This window comes from Lontra canadensis, unplaced genomic scaffold (genome assembly GCF_010015895.1).
Source record: "Lontra canadensis isolate GAN:19392208 unplaced genomic scaffold, GSC_riverotter_1.0 scaffold2, whole genome shotgun sequence".
Lineage (NCBI taxonomy): Eukaryota > Metazoa > Chordata > Mammalia > Carnivora > Mustelidae > Lontra > Lontra canadensis.
In genome coordinates, this window is record NW_022630996.1 from 3694740 (window position 1) to 3713265 (window position 18526).

The window sequence follows — 18526 nt, forward strand, 5'->3', positions numbered from 1 at the left end:
TTGTAGCCTTGATTAAACATTACATTTAATGTCAACCTGCTTATAAACTGAAAACTTGATAATATAGTAAATTATATCAGTTTTCATAATCCAGATGGGGGAAGCATACTCATTCCTCAAGGTAGATACTATTTCCCAGTAGAGGTTCTCACGGAGAACTGAGCGTCCTCTAGAGTAGCCATGGACATAGGAAGCAGATTAACCATTAGCAGGACTGACATTGAATTCTGAAAGCTAGAAGTCCACTTACAAGATAAAGTAGAGATTTTACTTAGGGAGAAATGTTTTATTTACACTAAGCAAGTGTTTGATTAAAACCCTAGCATGTGGAATCGGTTTAGTCTTTAGAATGAGCAAGTATAGCTAGGAGTCCTGATTCTGCCCCCTGGTTATCTGTGTGGTCCTGGACATATTTAATCTCTGTAAACTACCAATTTTCTCATGTGTGAAAGTAACAACTAACAATAAACTACCTTGTAAAATTGTGGCTAGGATTAAGTCAGGTGGAAGTTCCTGGGATTATTCAGGACATACTACTTAAATTTGTTATTAGGATTAAGTATGATAACCACGTGAAGTTCTGGGATGGTACCTGGTGCGTAGGCCTGGATCTTAAGTGACATTGATGTCCTGTCCTTTCTCTTCCCTCTGCTGATTGTCATTCCTTCTCTACTTCAGGGAAAGCACAAAATGCATGTAGATACCGGAATGGAAGGTGATTGGTGCGGCCTTATTCCTGTTGGACAGTCTTGCAATCATGTTACGACAACAGGCCTAAAGTGGAACCTCAGTAAGTAAAATCCTTGCACAAAGGGAGATTTTCTTTCTTTTAAAAAAAAAAAAAAAGTGTGTATATATGTATCTGCTGTTAGGTCAAAGGTAGTCTGTGTTTAACCTTTCTGTGAACTGCCAGGCTATCTTCCAAAGGAGCTGCATCATTTTGTATTCCTACCAGTGATGTGTGAGGCCTCCAGTTTCTCCCACAGCCTCACCAGCTGTTACCGTCTTTTTGTTTTGACACATCTTAGTGGATATGCAGTGGTATCTTGTGGTTTTATTTGCTCCCCCGACCAATGACTTATGATGTCAAACACCTTTTCCTGTGCTTATGGGTCATTAGTATATTTTCTTTGGAGTGAGGTCTTCAGATCGTTTGCTCATATTTTAATTGCATTATTTCCCTTTTTAGTTTGAGTTGTAAGATTTCCATATATATCCCAGATTCAAGTCCTTTATCAGATACATGACTGGCAAATTAACTAAATTCATTAATTTAATTTTGATGAAGTCTGATTTTTTTTCCCTCTCATGGATTGTATTTCTAGTGTTGAATCTAAGAATTCTTTGTCCAACCTTCTTCAAGATTTTGTGTTCTTGAAACCTTCTTTACTTTTCTAGAGAAGCAGCTATTCTAACTAAATAGCAAGTTCTTTTCATACTCAAACCTCTAAGATTTAGATTAGCTGCTTTTACTGTTTTAAAATGTTTCCCAGTGCTTACTAACTGTAGTAGGTCCTAGTTATACTGAAACTGTCTGATTTGAAAGGAACAAAAACTGAGGTGGGTATTTTCATGAAATAAATGCTGATTCCACAATACACCATCAGGCTTGTGAAATAGGTCCGCTCTAGTCTCTTTAAGAATAATGATAATTTAGTCAAAGAGCTTTGGTTGAATGTCAAAGGGATTGTCTCCTGATTGACCACTTTCCTCTAACGTTATAAAAACCAAATTACGGAACCACGTCATTCTTTTATAACATGTAAAACTCTTAGGTTCCCACAAGGAAATAAATACTTCAAGAAGTAAGTAATTTGAAGATAAAAAGATATTTTAAAAGAACTTTTCTATGAACCAGTCCTGAAACAATTAGGAAAAACTAGAGATATTTTGAGGCAATGCCTGGAGAGCTCATCAGAATTTGAAAGGACGGTGAGACAGATCTGCTCTAGTGCACAGAAATATGTGACAGGCTTTGAAGCTGTTTAGCTGAAACTGACATGAGCTCCTGTTAGAAACTTTTTTTGAAAACATTTCCAACCTAAAACAATTGTACTCTTTGGAGTTCCATTTGTTCCTGGGACCCAGTCTCGACACTGGTGACGTCCTTCTGGATGTGCCAGGGACCTCACTTTTCAGGGCTGGCACCAAGACCGGAGGGGCACTGAGCCGGGAGGAGGGCTGCCAGTCCGGGCATGGCCCTGCTTCCTTCCCCTGACAATGATGGGGAAGACTTGGAGTATTACCCAGGCTGCTTCCACGCTCGTTAGAACATCCTCTGATCCTCTGTATCCCACAGTAATACGCATGTCCTAATTCTTTATAATAAAGTTGACCCTGGGAAGGGTCCTTTGGGCATGATATGGTGTTTAATCTTACTGTTGGTGATAATGTTTCAATCCTACAGAAATGCTGCGTACTATTATTAATATATTTATGGATTGCTTTGACTTTTGAAAAAAGTATTTTCCCCTACAATTTTATGTAAAATATGTAACTAGCAACTTAATAGAGTAGGCAAAGCCAGAGAATTGAGACACAGTGTTTCATCAGTTTTCTGTAGTGAGAGCGCTACCCAACGGGGTCTCGTGATAGGTAATATTGTGTCACTAAAAAGTAGTAGTAACAGCTGGGAAATGAAGCAGTGGCAACTTGAAAAGCAGTGTCTAGATTTCTTCCACTGAGAGGGCGGGGTCCCCGCTTCACTAGCTGTCATTGTGAAAGCAGAGCCCTGAGGTCAATGTCAGCTTGTCAGTCAAACCCATGAAGTGACAGGTTGGCCCGGGAAGGAGAAAGCAGCCAGGTGCTGATCACTTCTTAGGTCAAGGAGAATATGCAGGTGCTCCTAGGGAAACCTATCAAAATCTCCCTCAGGGACAGGAGGGCGATCTGGCTGTCATGTCTGTCACCCCACTGATCGCCAATGTTGATTCAGCTGATGTGGCTGACTAGTCAAGTGTCCCCTTCCACCCTCACTGCGGCTCCTTGTGCATCCCTCCCGAAGCTGCGTGCTGGGCCATAGTGGATGACCTTCCCCGACAGAGGACCGTTTTTCAGTCAGGATATAGGAGCTGTGCTTCCCGTTAGGACCTCCAGACGCCCAAGGTCCCTTTGCAGGAGAACGAGCGTCTCCCAGTGAGGTGCTGCATGTGCCTTTCTTTAAAAAAAAAACAAAAAACAAAGAGCGAAAACCCAAATCTCCCTCGGGGGTTCTGGAGTGGAGGCTGGCTGTCCCCCAGTCTTTACCCCCTCCAAAACGTGATGCCCCTGGTTCGAAAACAAACCTGATTTACCTGTTTCAGTTTGCAGCATCTCTCATCATGTTCTGTCTTTAAAATAACTGTGAAAAGGTGCCTCTGTACCCGTCACGCAGAAGTGAAACGCGACAGCTGGTGTTAAAGCTACTGATTCGACCATAGTTTAGTTCCCAGCAGTACACTGTGAACCTTCTGTGTCGTGGATCTGGTACTGGCACTTCTCTAGGCTCCGTTCCCTTGGGAGGAGAACAGCTGCATCAGAGGGAGGAGCGTCTTACTGGTTTCTTCTTCTGTGCAGCACTTTCTTTTGCCCATTTAGCCATTGGATTATTTGTTTTTTTCTTATTATTAGAGGTTCTTCACACCCTAATTATCTACTTCTGGCTATACTTTGCCTTTTCCAGTTGTTTATGGCATTTTTGTATGCACTGAGGTTAGTAAGTTAAAGGAAGTTAAAGGAAGTCAATGTATCCAAGTTAAAGGAAGTCAAAATATATCCATCTTTTTTCTTGGAGATTTGTAGTTTTTGTCTTAAGTCATCTTTCTATTCTCTACAGTCATAGAGACGTTCTCACAGTATAGTTACAGTCTCATTTTTAGGTCTTTTCTTGCCCCTGAAATTGATTTTTGTGTATGATATGGGCTACAGATCTGATTTTTTTCATTACTGATTATGAGTTGCCCTCGCACCATTTATCTTACTTTCTCCAACCAAAAGTTTTCATGTGCAGGGGGAGAACTTGAATTTCTAGTGTCTTCTCTTGGCTTACACACTTCTTTCTATGCTCATCCCACACTGCCCTGACTAGCTTTATAATAAATCCTGAAATATGGCTAATGGAGTCTCTCAACTTTCTTCTTCCAGAGTTTTATGGTTATTCTTGGCTTTTTGATCTTCACAAATGTTGTGAACTTGACAAGTGTCATGCACACAATTCTGTTGTGAGTTTTATTGGAATTATTTCTCATTTATAGATAAATTGGGAGAATACAACAATTGAGGAAGTAAATTCCTGTATGTGATATCTGTCTCCATTTACTTAGAACTTTTTAACGGCTTTCAATAATGTAAAACTTTTGTCCAAAATATCCTATACATCTTATATAAGATTTATTTCTAGGAACCCTATATTTTGTGTTGATGCTGTAAATTATACCTTTTAAAAACTTCAATTAAAAAAAAAAAAACCTTCAATTCTCTGAGCTCCTTGGTGGTATATAGACAGACATCAAATTGGTTTAAGTTTATTACATCAATATATTGCTGAATGCTCTCAGTGTTTCTGGGGGTGGGGGCAGAAGGAGAGGGAGAGAGAATCTTAAGCAGGCTCCACACCCAGTGTGGAGCCCCATGTGGGGTTCAATCTCATGAGCCTGAGATTGTGACCTGAGCTGAAACCAAGAGCCAGACACTTCACTGGCTAACCCACCCAGGTATCCCTCTTTTATTGTTCCTAAAAAATGTGAGTGTAGATTCACTTGGGTTTTCTCAGAAAGTCATATATTTGGTGGTAATTAAGTTTTCTTTCTTCTTCAGTCATGACAAATCGCAATGTGTTTGGTTATGACTAACTGAAACAGGAGCTTCCAAAAAAGCTTTAATTTCTCTTTAAAACAAAAAAAGGGGGAGGCGCCTGGGTGGCTCAGTGGGTTAAAGCCTCTGCCTTCGGCTCAGGTCACGATCCCAGGGTCCTGGGATGGAGCCCCGCATCGGGCTCTCTGCTCAGCCTCTCTCTCTGCCTGCCTCTCTGCCTCCTTGTGATCTCTGTCTGTCAAATAAATAAAATCTTTTAAAAAAATGGAAAAAGCTTTCATTTCTTTTTCCCTCATGTAACAAAGTACAGAGGTAGTAGTTACAGGGCGTGGCTTCTGTGGGCCTCTGAGCCTTTGCCTCAAACTCTTAAGATATTGCAGCTCAGGTCAGTCGGGTCCCCATTCAGCGTCAGGAGAAAGGAAGGTTAAGAGAAGACTGGGTAGCGCACGTAACAGGAAAGTAAGCCTTTAGGGCTCCCACCATTTCCAGAAATCCTTTCCGCATCCAGTCTTTTGCCTCAGGGGCCAGAACTACCAAGCAGCCATCCTCGATGCAAAAGAGGCTAGGTATGCGCAGTGTGTGTCTGAAGACGGGGCGGCCCAAGTGAAACCGAGGTTCTGTCAGAGAAGATAAGAATGAGTAGGACTCTGCACTTTTATCAGGAAATGTCTTTTCTTTGTCCACCATCTTGATGAGCAGTTTAGCCACACATAAATAATAAAATCTTATTCTCATTCTCTTTGGCCATACTCTTGGGGGTTTCTCTTGTTGCTGTTGAGGAGACTGCAGTTAAGCAAACTAACTCTTATGCATTGATAATCATTTTTAACTCTGTCCTTTAGACCTCATTTTTCTTTGATGTCCTAAAGCTTGACTACCATATGCGTAAGTGTAACCTTTCTTTTATTCTAATTGGTTTTCCTTCTTCCTGATAAGTGGTATAGTTAATTGCTTCTGCATATTTTTCAGATGTCCCCACTTTTCAGATAAGGACACATGGTGGTTCTAGTAATTTGCCTAAATTCACATCATTAGGGATTGTCGCACTCAAAATTTGAATTCAGGTCTATAATGCTATTTTTCCTTATTTCCAATTAGTGAATGAAAGACTTTTCCATCAAAGGTAAGTTGATATTAAAAAGAAATCACTAAAATGAATTTGGGATAAAGAGGGAAAAAACAAGAGGAAGGTACACATATGGGGAAACCTAGAAATGAAAAAGCTTAGGAAGAAGAATTTAAATTCTCTGGGACGGAGCTCTTAACTTCTTTACACTTTGGCCTAAGAAAATATCAAATGGAATTGCTTTCCCTTTGCCCAGCCCTCTTATTTATAACACTCAAATTGAGTGTGAAATTATGCATTCATTGTTCCTTCTTTTATGTCCTATCAAAGTATAGAAGTAAATGACAGAATGAAATAATTTCATAGCACTGACTGAAAAGACTCAAATCTAACCCACGTAAAATATTTTTGAAGGGAAGAAATTAAGAGAAAACCATTTGAAAAGATTTTTCATCTCAATGGAAAATAATTTGTATTAAGTGTGTACAGGTACCAAGATATTCTGCAAGAGTTCTCTGTGAGGATTTTTTTTTTTAAAGATTTTATTTATTTATTTGACAGATGGAGATCACAAGTAGGCAGAGGGGCAGGCAGAGAGAGAGGGGGAAGCAGGCTCCCTGCTGAGCAGAGAGCCTGATGCGGGGCTTGATCCCAGGACCTTGGGATCATGACCTGAGCTGAAGGCAGAGGCTTAACCCACTGAGCCACCCAGGCGCCCCCTCTGTGAGGATTTTTAAGTGCCAGGCCATAAGGGGACAGCTTGTGGATCTCTAAAACTATACTGGGTAATAATGCAGTTTCAGTGAGAAGCACCCTGAATCCTCACTCCATTATGTCAAAGTGATTCTGATCCGTTAGTGTTGTGAGTCTGCAGTGTGGGGGAGAGGGCCGTGCTAGAGAGAGCAGTTTGGGATTTCTTGGCATATAGGTGTCACGGTTCAACGATAGCTCTGCCCACTTAGGTTATAACCTTTTTGTGAACTAATGCCACTAATGTGTGAGATGTTTTGTATTTTTAGCTGTCTGTGTTACTATTTTTAATTACTGCTTTTCTAGTCCAGTGCTGGAAAAATAGCACTCTGAATCTGTGACATCAGTATTTCCTGTGTGATTCAAGGACAGTATCTTTTGTATCTTTTTCTTTTTAAAGATGTATTTATTTATTTTAGAGAGAGAGTGAGTGTGCAGTTGGGGAGGGGCAGAGGGAGAGAGAGTCTTAAAGCAGACTCTGTGCTGAGCGCTGCCAGTGTGAGGCTCAGTCTCAGGATCCCGAGATCCCGACCTGAGCCAACAAGAATCGAATGCTTAACCCACTGCGCCACCCAGGCACCCAGGTCTCTTTTGTATCTTAATTCTTTGATAACTGGTGACCCACTTTGAATTGAAGATATTATTAAAATTTTCACATAAAACACATGCATTAGAGATCATAGGTAATAATCAGGATGGCTTTTTTTTTTTTTTGCTTCTGTCCCCCACCCAAGGAAGCTGTTAATGAACGTTTCCCACCCCAGACCATTTTCTTGAGTTTACAAATAGGTGAAATGACTATTTCATCACATTTGAAATGTCAACCATTATAGGATGCATTTTTATTTTATGTTCACTAAGGAAAAAAATACTAATTATAATTGCAGAGATGAGGGGGAAATGTACGTGTTAGAGCTGATAAAATATAGTAAATCAAATAGCACAGAACTTAATTATCAAATTATATGCATAGACATAATTTGTTTATATAATTTGTTTAATTTATTGACTTCTAAGAAGTCAGCTAGGATTCTGATAAGGACTGTGTTGATTCAGTGGGTCGGTTTGAGAAGTAAATCCATCTTATACCAATGTTAAGTCTTCCAACCTGTGAACCTGGGGTACTTTCATTTAGATCTTTAATTTCTTTCAACAAAGTCTTGCTATTTTCATGTAAGCTTTGTACCTTTTTTTTGTTAAATTGGTTTCAAAGTATTATATTGTTCTAATCCTATCATGGATGGAATTCTCTTCTTAATTTCATTTTTAGGTTGTTCTTTGCAAGAATATAGAAATAAAATTGAATTTTGTATAAATTGATCTTATGTCCTGCAATCTTGCTGCATTCATTTATTAGTACTAATGGTGTTTTAGAGGATTTCTTGGGATTTTTTTAATATTCAAGATCATGTACTCTTGCAAATGGATGTGGATTCTTTTGTTTCTTTTTCTTGCCAAATTGTCCTGGCTAGAACCTCGAATACAATATTAAATATTTAAATAATATTGAAAGTAGCAAGCGTGGACATCCTTGTCTTATTACTGATTTTGGATGGAAAGCATCCCCCCTTTCACTATATGATGCTAACTATTGGTCTTTCATAGATGTCTCTTATCAGATTGAGGAAATTCCATTCTAGTCATAGTTTGTTGAGTGTTTTTTATCATGAAATAGCATGGATTTTGCTTTTTTCAATTTTGTCTATTGAGATCGTGTGATTTTTGTGGTTTTTTAAAAATTCTATTGATATAGTATATTACATTAATTGACTCACAGATGTTAAACCAAACTTGCTTCCTTGGGACAAACCTCACCTAGTCATGATGTACAATTCTTTTTATATATTGATGGTTTCCGCTTTCTATTTTGTTGAGGGCTTTTGTATGCATATCCTATAATAAATTATTTTGTAGGGTTTTGTTTTGTTTTGTCTTGTTTTGCTTTGTGATGTCTTTGACTGGTTTTAGTGTCAGGATAATAGTGCTACCTACCCTTGAAGTCTAGGTATTCAGGAGAGAAACTCCAGGGAAGTCAGCCAAGGCAACCAAAGCAAGACACAAGGGAAGTAGGTCTAGCCGGCAGGATGCAGATTTGGGAAGGACAAAGCACTGTGGTAACTCTGGTTGCAGGAGATACCTGGCATATGTTCTGACCCAAAGACAGGTGGTGCCTTGCACCTCGGCCCCCTTTTGTCTGCTCACTGCCACAAAGAGAGGAGAGGGGAGGGGAGGATACCAACAGGGCCATCTTGTTTCTAATTAAAAAACAGCTGGGGCTGGCTGGCCCTTCTGAGGAGTATAGATCACTGAATGTTGAAGCAAACACAACTTTATGGGGAAGAAGTTGCATTTACACAAAAATTATATACAGTATCCTGTAAGTGTTCTTTTAAAAATCATGTATCTCAACACATGGGCAGGAAAAATTTTCCCCCTTTTGTATTTAGTTAGTCATCAATGACTTAGAGTCTCAGTGGCTTTTTATGATTAATTTAGAAAAGTCATTAATGTTTTCATAGCTCATTTTTATTTATAAATGGGAAATGCTAGCTATAAATTCCAGGAATGATCTTTCTTCATTAATAATTTTCCACTAAGAATATTTTCAAACCTCAGAAATAAAATATTCTCTTACAAATTTATGTAAATTCAAGGGTGTGATGCATGGGTGAAAGATTTGTTTTTCACAATAGTCATACCTATAATATTACATTTATATTATTTACATAATTTAGGATCGTAATTGCAAATAAGTATTTTCACAGAGGTTTTTCAAGGAGGCCTTACATTTCTATTCATAGAGTACTAAATATTTCCAAGTATTTGGTAAAACTTTAAAATGTAATAGTGCGTACCAGTTTCATTACTCTAGGGTGCACTGAGTGATTTCTTATGCTTTGGACTACATTATGGGAATAGCAGAATATTACTTTCTTTATTAATAGAATGTATTAGGAAAAGAAATCTTGTTGATACTACATCTTGATTTTTTTTTTTAATGCATTCTATATAATATGCCAGCAAATGACAATTTCTATGATGTGTGGGCTGGACTGTGTGAATGTTATCTCCTTTACTTAGATTCTAGAATAATTATAATATCATAATGTCAAGATGATAGTATCACAATAATGTCACTGGTTGTTGAGACCTATGCTTTTCAAGTGAAATAACTAATATCTAAAAATAACTTCCTAAAATAAGTAAATAAATAAAAATGACTTCACAAACCACACAGCTTTCTGCAACCAGACCTGACCTAAAACTCAGGTGTCTCAACTCCTGGCATAGAACTTTCACCTCCTGATCTCCTTCATTACTAGCACTGCAGGAAATTTTGGTGTTTGATAACAGATATAGATATATTGAAAGATAGATAAACCTAAGGTATGTGATGTTTCATAGATTAAAAAATGACCATATTTGTTAAATTTTTCATGATGCAAGTTTCCAGATGTATCAGTTTCAAATTGCTGCTGTAACAAATTACCACAAACTACCGGCCTAAGCAGTGCATCCATTGTCTTATAGTTCTGGAGGCCAGAGTCCTATATGGGTCTTAAAAAGCAAAAATCAAGGTTCTGACAGAGCTGCTTTCCTTCTGGAAGCTCCAGGGGAGAATCCTCTCCTCACCATTTCCAGCTTCCAGAGGCTGCCCTCATTTCTTGACAGTGATTCCTTCCACTGTCTTCAAGGCTAGCAGCATAGCATCGTAGCATCGTCAAATCTCTCTCGAGCCTCTAGTTCCATTGTTGTATCTCTTCCTCCAACACTGACTCTACAGCTGCCTGCATTTAAGGAATTTGTGATGACACTGAGACCACCTGAAAGGCCCAGGATAAACCCATCTCAGAATTTTGATTAAATCACATCTTGCAAAACTCCTCCTACTATATAAGTGATTTATTCACAGGCTCCATGGATTCCAGTGTAGACATTTGGCAGGGGGGAGGGGAGGTGTTATTCAGCCTCCCATATCAGGTTTGTATTCAGTGAATTAAGTAATTTTCTGAAATAATATTACTGAATACAGTTATTAGGTCATTGAATCTTTATAGTTATCCCGAAACCTAACATGTGAAGACTTATTTATATTGCCATCGAGAAACTGAATTTCAGTGTTGCCATTCATCTGGCCTCAGATAACTTGTAATAAAGACTTAAGATAAAATAAAAACAAAACAAATTATGTGAGCACGATTTATTTGGTGTCCACAAAGGAGAGGAACAAGGGTAACAATTTACATCCGTCCGGTTTCTCTTCTCCCACGGACTGTCGTCAGGTTTAGCCAAGTATGTACTCTGATCCGTGAGAGCCACGCAGGAAGTCAGGCTTGCACAGGCCAGAGCCAGGAGCTCCATTCGGCTGGAGGGTTGTAAGCAGTCTCTTATTAGACATATTCCTTTTTTAAAATCCTTTTTATATTTCTTACTTTGTTTAGTCTTTGAAGCTCTACTTACATGAGAAACCGATAGTTTCTACCAAAATCAGGCAAAAGGGGCACCTGGGTAGCTCAAGTTTTTGAGTGTCTGACTTGATTTTGGTTCAGGGTTGTGAACTCTGGGTCGTGAGATGGAGCCCCGTGTTGGGCTTTGTGCTTAGCTTGCAGAGTCTGCTTGAGATTCTCTCCTTCCTCCCTTAAAATAAATAAGTAAATCTTTAAAAATAAAAGCAACAATCTGATGTGTGATTAAGATGGTGAAAACACAAAAGGCAGAAAATTTGACTCTTCCTGATATTGCTTTTATAGCCACATTTTATTAGTCTCAGGGCTCTAAAGGTCATTAAAGGTTAAGTATTAATGAACTCACTGAGCACACATAAACACCATCAAATTACTAGTTTATTTATGCCACTATCTTTGTTATTTCTGCCCCTTACACACACACACACCTGTGCCACACTCACATGCTTGTAACATGAGATATTACAAGTTTGGATTTTCTAAGCATGTACCTAGATTTGGCCAGTCAAGGGTTATAGACCACAAAACTTCCACTTTTGCTAAGTTCTGAATATTAGTGCCGAGGAATCATCGCACAAAATGACAGTCATGGGAAACTCTAGGATCCAGCTTTTATGACGGAGGCAAAGTTAGTGGTGGTGTTGGTAAACAGTAGATACTATTAGTACAAAGAGGAGCAAGATTATTTTTAGACTATGTCATTGAGAAGGATTTTCAAATACTCTGTTTGTAAGCAAATACTATATTTTCAGACATTTAAAGCTAGTAACATATGGCCTACTACAAACTTGTGTTAAATATATATTTCATTAACTCATCTCCAGTTCTGTTTTCTGTGTTGTAGGATTTGAACCAGACATAATGATTTTTCTTCTCTTAAGGCCTTGCCCTTTTGTGATTCTGCTGAGAGCTCAAGGAACCAACAATAATTTACTATATGCCATAATCATCCTGTTTTGTTTTTAGAAAACTCCCTATAACCTGACAACACACATTTATTATGGTTGATTCTGGGCATTTAAATATGAAAACAATTAACGTGCATTTGTAGGGAATATGACAAATGGGAACTTGCGAGCAGACCAATTTTTCACTGACCTGCGTTCAAGAACACTATTATAACTCAGGTGTGCCTCCCCAGTTTTTGAATGAGTTGATTTCCTAGTATTTATGTGGGCAGGTTGACGGATGGGAATGACTTCAGTGTAAGCTCAAGAGTCCCCTTCTATTTCCCCTCCTCCAGGTTGCACTTTTGTGTGGATTCAGATGTGTGCTCTATGCATTCGACCATCCAGCTAATATATTGAGACAAGAAAGCAATAACTTTTGCTCATTACATGAATTGTAGAGAAAGAATCAAGGGGTGCAGGTGAATAAACTTTTACTGTGGGAATAGCTCACAGGGTGTAATTTTCTACTGAGTCCATATTATCAGACTCTGCATTGTGAATGGCACCTTCATGTATCCCATCTCTCTTTTCTCTACACTCACTGTCGTTCAGATTCAACATCAACCCTCTTATTAATGCAGAGTATTACTGTCCCCATTTTATAGATGAGGAGACTGAGTCACAGGATGTTAAATGCATTGTCCAAGTTCATATTTCCTGAGTCCTCTGCGCACAGGAGGGATGCATCACTGATGATTTACATAACTATTTTTAAAAGCTTTAAAAGGATCTCAGAATCTTTCTCCAAATGAAAGTGGAATTTTCCTTGAAATTAGGCAACATCAAAGACAAAGGAGATAGACATTAACACCTTAGCAATTACAGTCATGTTGCAAGCCCCACCTAAGGCACTCCTTTCCACTCTGTAAGACCCGAGTCACATGGTAGAACTCACACAGCTTTGCAGAGTGAGTAATTCAGGTGTAATTTATGCTCACTGTGATATGATTTCTGGGGTGATTATAAACCAAATGTCAGTCACCATGGTTCTCAAGATACTTGTAATAAAGATTCAAGGGGAAAAAAAGATTTATTTAGCATTCACAAAGGAGGATGAATGTTTAAAACAGAATTTTTGAGTGTCTACAGATTCAAGGATGAAGAAGAAAGAATAGTGATAAAAGGACAGGATGGCGTCGTTGTAGAAGGTTTAGGCTACATGCCGTTTTCTCAGCAGCGAGCTGCCACTCTGTCCTCTAGATTGCTTGGAGGCCAAATTGTGAAAAAGCAGAAAGTATTTGGAGAATACTAGGCTTAAATTAGAAGAAGAGAGATCAAACCTGGGGAACTGTCCAGTATGCAGACTAAAATAGAAGCCTCCACACAAAAGGGCTTTTCTATATAACCATGTATCCGAAATCAAGTTTGTGAAGAAATATTTACATTTATTTATTTATTTATTTTTGGCTATAGTTCAAGGGAAACTCAAGGTACAAATTACATAGAGAGGAGGTAAGTTCTCAGACTTAATTGCACATCAGGGAACTACCCTGGAGTCTTCTTTCCTCTTCCAGAGAGGAAAGTAGGATTGAACTAGCAAGAGAGGGTAGAAAACCTCTGGCTCTGAGATTTAAAACCAGCCAAAAAAAGCTTTAAACCCCTTGACAAAGCAAGTCTCTGGAGATTATTATAGAACATATAACTTACCTTATTTCTATATACTTTGTACCTTGAGTTTCCCTGAAAGTGCAGCAGAAAAATTTATGTACCTGTTCACTTCAGTTAATCATGTGGAGGAAAGAGGACAGTAGGGTTCAGATTCTGACTCTAAAATGAGGGGGTTCCATGGTATTGGGACACCATGTGGACTCCTCACCTGAGGATTCATATATGATGTCAAGACTTTCTTCAGTTCAAACACGGGCTGCTGAAGCCACACAGAAATGGAGGGGCCAGATTAAAAATGCCAACAACTTAGATTTTCAGGGAGACCTCCATCTCCTCGGTTCCCTATGTGTTGGCAATTAGAAGAAGCAGTAATCGGACCAGAAACAGGGGGTGTTTGCTTGAAAGTTGTGTCGGGGCTGATGTTGCGTTGTGTGGGCCCATCTCGCAGATTTCCTGGCACGTGATTCACTGTGTGACAGGGCTTTGAACTTCACAGAGGAGGATGTCCTGTGGCATCACTAGAGTTCATAGTCTCCGGCTGAAGGTTCTCACTCTTCAGAAGTTTACAGTGAGGTCACGAATGGGAAATAATTATTGTTCCTCATTTACACTGAGACAGAGTTGGACCTCTGGCTACAGTCAGTAAGTTGTTCTCTGATAAAGTTCTGGTAGCAGTATTGCTATCGCTGTCACTCAGAAGCCCTGGTGCCCTTGTCACACTTTGGCTCCCTTCTCAGAAGTTTAATTGCAAGGATCACTTTGGGCAAATTTAATTGGCCTTTTGACTTATCTGCTTTCTAGACCCATTTAATTGCAAATTAACAACAACCTGTTTCTCTCGACTATCTGCCCCCAAATCTGGTTTTCCTTCTGTGTGTGTTATGTATGTATGTGGAAAGAATGTGCTTAGAAAAAAAAAATTACCCAAGCAAGAACACTTTCTGATTTTTTTTTTTTTTTGGCCAGCTACACTGATAGCGAACTTTTATTTTTAGCCATTAAAAAAATTATTTGCACTGTATTAGTGGCAGTTTAAGTGTGACATGTAATTAAGAAAAATACAAATTTACACCTGTAGTGTTTTCAGTTGACCTGTATCCTGCCAAAGGCTGATATGGGATAGACAAGGATAAAGAAGTTTTATTTCTTACAGCCTTGCCTGGTACATACTAATTACTAATTACTGTGTGAATTACTTAAATAACTTTCACCCCTTATAGAACGTGGGGATAGTTACTTACAGGGGGAAATCTGGTTTGTGCTCGTAGGACAAAATGAATAACAACAGTGATGCTGGCCTCATTCTCATCCTGGTTCTGCTGTGATTCTGATAGAAATATGAGCACTGCCCTCATCTACCCCAAGTTTTCAGTTCTCTTTTGTTTAAAATGAGTGACTTTGAACAAAATCATCTCAGTCTCTTTCATCTGTAGCATTCGTCTTCTTTACTCTCACTAGCAGAATTGTACTCTTGTTCTTTCCTCCTGAATGCGTGTGACAAGCATTTGAGGTCCAGTGCACATGCCTTCTCCCCAAGACTTGAGCCCATCCCCCGGTGTTCTCTGTGTGTGTTCTCCCTTGAACATCTTCCTCTGCCTCCCACCAATCTTACTCATCTCCAAGGGCCACTTCAAATCATGAGCTTCGTGAAGATTTTCTACAAAATGTGATTTCTCTTTCCTTTGAATTCCAGAAGTAAGCTGTGCAGCCCTTCTGTGTGTTTACCTGTGAGCATCTTTGTGCATATTTCTTACTCCCTTTACTAGAATGCATTTGCCTCAAGGATTTGGTGCCTGTTACCTGCGATGCCTCTTCGTAGGCTAGAATAGTGCCTTGCATGTGTTGTGTCATTAGCAACCTTGTTTAAATTAACATGTGTATTTTCTCCACATGAATTTTTAACAGAGTCAACTGCACTATAGTGAAAAATGTTGAAGCGAGAGTTCTTTATCATAAACCTTTGAAACAATTAGGATAGTAAAGGAGATGCTGAATTTCAATGGTGAAAATAGCCATAAAGTCTGCCAGAAGTTGGTAAGGCTTAAAGTGATGCCATTCAGAATGTGATTATAACCAGAGACCATTACTGAGTGTGAGCCAGTGTGTGTTGGACTGGGGCCTACCTGGGGATGGTCCACGGAAGCCTGAATTTAGAAATTTCACCTTACTGGGGATTTGGAGTTTTAAAGGAACTCACTGTTCCCCTAGATGACTTCTCTCGCCCATTTCTTTACTCCTATGAGCATGAGGCAAGGTCATTTTGTTTGGTTCCCCCGCCCCCCTTTTTTAAAGAATTATTTATTTATTTTAGAGCACACGGGAATCTCAACCAGACTCCCCACTGAGTGCAGGGCCTGATGGAGGTGTGAGCTCGCAAACCTGAGATCTGACCTGAACTGAAATCAGCTTAACCAACTGAGGTGCCCCTGGTTCCCTTTCTAGATGTTGAAAATCATACAAAACTATAATTTGAGAACAAATATTGTTATAAAAACAAAGGCAGATGAAACTGGTTCTCTCATTGTGTGTCTATTCATAAAACTTACAAGATTTGCTTTGCAAAAAGAGGTAAACAAGGAACTCCTATCTCTGCTTTACTGTGTCCTATAGGGTGCTCTTATGGCATCACATAAATGTAAAAAGTGCATTCATGTTTGTTCTAGCTATTTTGTATCTTTATTTTATCCACTTAACTAGATTGTATATGTCTTTCGTTTATGGGCCCCTTAGGTTTTGTTCCTGTCCTATTTAGTAAAATCCTTAACACTGGATGTTTGAATGACCTGATTAATAACAGGAGTCCTTATCAAAGTTGCTCTGTCTTTCTCATATTCAGACCTTCCACATTTCTCTAGCATTGTCAACTGCAAGTAATGAAGTGGTTACTTAGCCTCAGAAACAAGCTGATTTACAGTTTCCAGAAATAGTGGATTCTGGAAAAAAGGCAAAAAAGGAACAGTGAGCAAGGACGGAAGAGGAAAGGATTGTATAGCTTATCTGAAAAAGACACTGGCAGTTAAAGAGGGAATAATGAATAGGTTCATATACAAAAGAGAGAAATTGCTGGATTTCACTGAAGGAATAATTTGGTCACTCTTGAAAATGCAGAATAGTACCAGCCTAGTAGGGATGGAAGCCAGATTTCTGTTTCTTAAAGTGATTAGAAAGGAGTTTTGAGTGTACACCGAGAGCACAAAGGCCGCAGATGCATTAACCTTCGTAAAAGACGTTCATCAGTGATTCCAGAAAAGCTGTAGGTATGGAGTTTTGTTACTAAGGCAGCCTTTATGTCCAAGATGTAAAAGAAGTCTGTCTATGTTGAAAATCAGAGGGAGCCGAGAAACTGCAGAGATCCAGGGAGAAATTGCCATTGGGAGAAATGGCAGAAAGAGAGGTACGGGGTGCAGGTGCCATCCCTGGGGAGGCTGGAAGGTGGACTCCAGAGTGGGGGTGGAGGGCTTTTAGTAGAAGTGCATTTAGCTCCAACTTCAAAACCAGAAACAGAGATCCAAATGGGGAGTGTGGTATTCAGTATTAAGGCGAAGACACTGCCGGATGAAGGCACTAATCATATGGGTGTGAATCTTTACCAGTAAGTCTGTCACAGAATTAGCAGGTAAGGCACTGGGTATAAGATTGATTTAGAAAGTTTAAAATACCTATCCAGGAGAGGGTGTTAAAGTAAGTAACTTCTGGGGGCACCTGGGTGGCTCTGGGTTAAAGCCTCTGCCTTCAGCTCGGGTCATGATCCCAGGGTCTTGGGATCGAGCCCCGCGTCGGGCTCCCTGCTTAGCAGAGAGCTTAGCTTGTGTAAGTACTAATGTAAGTACTAATGATTTTGATCCAAAAAAATTCACTAAAGCAGGTTAAAGTCACTCTTTTTTTTCCTCAAGATTTTATTTATTTGACGTGGAGAGAGCGAGTACAAGCAGGAAAAGCGGCGGGCAGAGGGAGAGGGAGAAGCAGGCTCCCCGCAGAGTGGGGAGCTCCATGCTGGTCTCCATCCCAGGACCCTGGGATCATGACCAGAGATGAAGGCGGATACTTACTTAACCACGGAGCGACCTGGGCGCCCCTAGAGGTCACTTGTAAAATAGTGCCTCACTGCAGTTTGGGTGTGCTTTCCAAGCCTGAGAGGTCACCGCTGGATTAGGTTCAGGGTTTTGGGTCCTGGTTGTACTTACACCAGCTCTGGGAGCCTCGTGCCCTGCACGGGGCTGTTACTGATTTACATTAATGCTCACGGCAATCACAAATTATTTAGATTGTCACAGCTGAAATTTTGCAGTTAGCTGTTTTTTCTGTTTAATTTTACCAATGAACATATTTTTTTAATGAAGAAGGTATGAATAGAAGAAGAAAATGCTAGTAGTACCTCCCTATTATACTTGGACCTAAACGATCTGGGGGTGGGGGTGGGGTAACACTGTCCTGTCAGTATAGCCAAACAAACTGAAGACAAGTTTGTTACCTAGAAGCCAACTGGTTTATTTTGCCAACTTCATTTCTCATTAACAAAATGCCCCTCTCTGCTTGGTCTGCTTCTGAGTCCCCTTCTATCTGTCAGCTCAATGATCTGATCACAACTGATAGCTTTAAATAGGTCTAAATCCACTGCTTCTCAAATATATATCTCCACCCAGACTTTTAGTGACTTGTCCTCACATTTAGAATAAACACCTTGCTCCTGTCTGTGCTGCTTGTCCTGCTCTAGGATCTGACCTTCATCAGGCTGCCCTTGTAGTTCCTGTCTTGGGTTCTTTGGACTTGCTTTCCCGTATTTCCCATGTTCCCATATTCCTCGTATCTTCCGTGGCCCTCCCACATGGCGTAATTCAGGTCTCAGCTTGGGTGTTGTTTCTTTATGGAGACTCTTACCTAATATGCAGATCTAA

The 18526-nt window shown here is 39.6% G+C and overlaps 1 protein-coding gene across 1 annotated transcript in view; it reads left to right on the plus strand.

Annotated features, from left to right (window-relative positions):
- The window catches only part of TPK1 (thiamin pyrophosphokinase 1), a 343243-nt gene that overhangs the window by 256295 nt on the left and 68422 nt on the right, over positions 1-18526 (plus strand). The window contains exon 8 of the mRNA XM_032866795.1: positions 679-790. Coding sequence (XP_032722686.1) covers positions 679-790 — 112 coding nt within the window. The remainder of the gene's footprint in view (positions 1-678; positions 791-18526) is intronic.